Source organism: Cynara cardunculus, assembly GCF_001531365.2.
Source record: "Cynara cardunculus var. scolymus isolate 2C chromosome LG 5, CcrdV1, whole genome shotgun sequence".
In the NCBI taxonomy this organism is placed as follows: domain Eukaryota; kingdom Viridiplantae; phylum Streptophyta; class Magnoliopsida; order Asterales; family Asteraceae; genus Cynara; species Cynara cardunculus.
In genome coordinates, this window is record NC_037532.1 from 3,204,458 (window position 1) to 3,207,650 (window position 3,193).

General features: G+C 38.5%; 1 protein-coding gene across 1 annotated transcript; it reads left to right on the forward strand.

Annotated features, from left to right (window-relative positions):
* Positions 1-1,135: 1,135 nt before the first annotated feature.
* LOC112513642 (polyol transporter 5-like) lies at positions 1,136-2,940 on the forward strand. Its single transcript, XM_025119968.1, has 2 exons — positions 1,136-1,257; positions 1,526-2,940. The coding sequence occupies exons 1-2, from the start codon at positions 1,170-1,172 to the stop codon at positions 2,893-2,895; spliced, it is 1,458 nt and encodes a 485-aa protein (XP_024975736.1). The 5' UTR covers positions 1,136-1,169; the 3' UTR covers positions 2,896-2,940.
* The last annotated feature ends 253 nt before the right edge of the window (positions 2,941-3,193 follow it).

Genomic DNA, 3,193 nt, shown 5'->3' on the forward strand with positions numbered 1-3,193 from the left:
TTATATCTAACTAATCCGTATCAATATTAAAGTTTAAATCAAATTTGACAAATCAAACCAAAAGTTTGATAGAGATCCTTAAATTACCTGTTACCTGTTCAACAGATCAACCAAACATTTAAATAAACAAAAAGTTTGATAGATACCCCTAAATGACGATTTTGAAAGTTGGTTCCCTAAATTAAGAATCAGGTGAAAATTGGTTTCATTTTGATACAATTTTCCCTATGTAAATTGCAGTTAGTACAAAATCAGTACCAACATTTATGTAACTTGCAGTTAGTACAAAATCAGTACTAACATTTACCAATCAAAAAATGATATTACCAAATAAGTTGGTACAAACTTTAAAGTACAATTGGTTGGTACATAATACAGGATCTTATGTATGGATTATAATTGGTTGCTATACAATCTTATGTATGGATTATAATTGGTTGCTATACAATATTACCAAGTTAAATCCTTCCTAAATGTATTTTTTTTTAATTTAAAACACGTTTTTCAATGCTAACCTCAAATCATAAACCCTAAACTGTATCACATTAATTTTCGTAGTAAATGACTGAAGCCTGCACGTATGCAGTGTCATAAGAGAATTGTTTTTTCTGGTATTCAGTCTGTCTAGATAATACAACAATCTTATTCTGATTCAAATTTAATCTTTGTTTTTATACGTGACAAGGTTTTCTCAAATATAAACTAAAGATTAAATTTGAATCAGAAAATAGCTAAAAAAAGTAAAACCTTGTATTAAATTTGTGTGTTTATGTAAAATTCCCTTTCTTAGAGGGTGTTAGGGATTGATTATTTGAAACAACTTATATTTTTTTATAAAATCATTTATCAATTTATTATAAGTCAGAAAGGTTTTAACTTTTTCAAAGCTTTATTATTACTGATTTGACACTGATATAAGTTATTTATTCAAACATTTAAAAATGCTTATTATCGATATCACATAAAAATAAGTTAATAAGTTATTTTTATAAGGAATCTCAAACACCCCTTTAGTGCCAACATCATGCAAAATTGGTTATAAACCAAACAAAACCCCTTTTCCCTCTTAACCCTCTTTGTTTCACCCATTGTACTCGCCATTATCATCATCATCATCATCATCCATTCGTCGAACAGAAAACAGATCATCTTTTCGACGACTGAATTCCATGGAAGCCTCAAGAACTACACTCATCAATAAGTATGCTCTTGCCTGTGCTCTCTTGGCCTCCACCAACTCCATTCTCTTGGGTTACGGTAAGTAATTCGTGTCTTTATCTCGATTTGCAGACGCAATTGATCATAGATTAGGAAAACATAGCAATTAAAGTAACGATTTTGCTCGATCTCTTCACTAATTCGCGATACCCAGTTCACTTTTTTCGCAAACACTGATGAAAATATGATTTCATGAGTCGGTGTAGTCGGTTAAGTTCCAGATTTGAGTAAAAAAACATGAATTTTGTTGAGGAAATTGGTTATTGAAAATGGTGAACCAAGTGTTTGATGAAATGCCTGTGTGCAGATATTGGAGTAATGAGTGGAGCGGTGCTGTTTATTAAAGATAACTTGAAGGTGTCGTCAACCCAAATAGAAATTCTTGTGGGTTCACTAAATGTTTGTTCTTTGATCGGATCTTTCGCCTCCGGCAGAACCTCCGACTGGATTGGCCGGCGATACACCATCGTCCTCGCGGCTGCAACTTTTTTCATCGGAGCATTGCTCATGGGATTCGCTACGAATTTCTGGTTTCTTATGGCCGGAAGGGTGGTCGCCGGAATCGGTGTCGGATACTCCCTTATGATTGCTCCGGTATACACCGCGGAATTGTCACCGGCGGTGACACGTGGGCTTCTCACATCCCTCCCGGAAGTCTTTATCACCATCGGAATTTTATTGGGCTATATTATTAACTACGCATTATCGGGTCTCCCTTCACACATCAACTGGCGGTTGATGGTCGGATTTGCTGCCGTTCCGGCGGTGGGTATCGCCGGCGGCGTCATGTTCATGCCGGAGTCGCCACGGTGGCTTGTGATGAAGGGTAGAGTCGGTGAGGCCAAGAATGTTTTAAGGAAAACATCAGACTCTGAAGAGGAGGCACATGTGAGGTTGGAGGAAATTACCAAAGCTGCCCTTGATGTGGTGGCGTGCGACCCACGTGCCGACACTTTTAGAGGCCAAGGAGTTTGGAAAGAGTTCTTAAAGCCCTCGCCGCCGCTTCGCCGGATTCTTATCGCCGCCATCGGAATCAACTTCTTCATGCAAGCCTCCGGCAACGATGCGGTGGTTTACTACACGCCGGAAGTTTTCAAGGCCGCTGGAATCCGCCACCGGAAACAGCTTTTTGGGGTGACGATAATCATGGGCCTAGCCAAGACTTCTTGTGTTTTGATTTCGGCTTTTTTCTTGGACCGATTCGGTAGGAGGCCCTTATTGCTATTGGGCTCAATGGGCATGGCCATTTCTCTAGCTGGGTTGGGCCTGGGTTCAAGATTCTTAGAACACTTAAACCACAAGCCCACATGGGCCATCGGGTTGTGCGTGGTGGCGGTTTGTGCGGACGTGTCATTCTTCTCGATTGGACTCGGGCCCATCACATGGGTCTACACATCAGAAATATTCCCTATGAGGCTACGTGCTCAAGGATCAAGTTTAGCAGTGTCGGTAAACCGATTGGTCAGTGGGATTGTGTCAATGACGTTTCTTACCATTTCAAACAAAATAACGTTTGGAGGGATGTTTTTCATGCTCTCGGCTATCATGGTAGTTGCAACGGTTTTCTTTTATTTCTTTTTACCCGAGACGAAAGGGAGGAGTCTGGAAGAAATGGGAACGATATTTGAGAAAAAAGATACCGAGGGTAGTAAGGTAATTGAGGTGAGCGAAAAATAGTAGAGAACGGATTTTTATTTCGAATACGGTATGGCAGTAATGAAAGTTGTGGTGGGTTGTGATGTTTTCTTAACAATCGTTTTCCCTCTAAATGTGTGCGGTCATAACAATTTTTTTAAAATATTTTTAAAATAAAGTGTCGTATTAGCTATTTTATATGTTATTTTTGAAAAGTGTCCTATAAACACAACTTTTAATAGAGAACTCGTTTTTATGGAACATTTTCTCAAAATAGTGCCATATCAAATGTATGCTTACCAAGTCACATTAATTTACCGGATGAATATGATAAAGACCA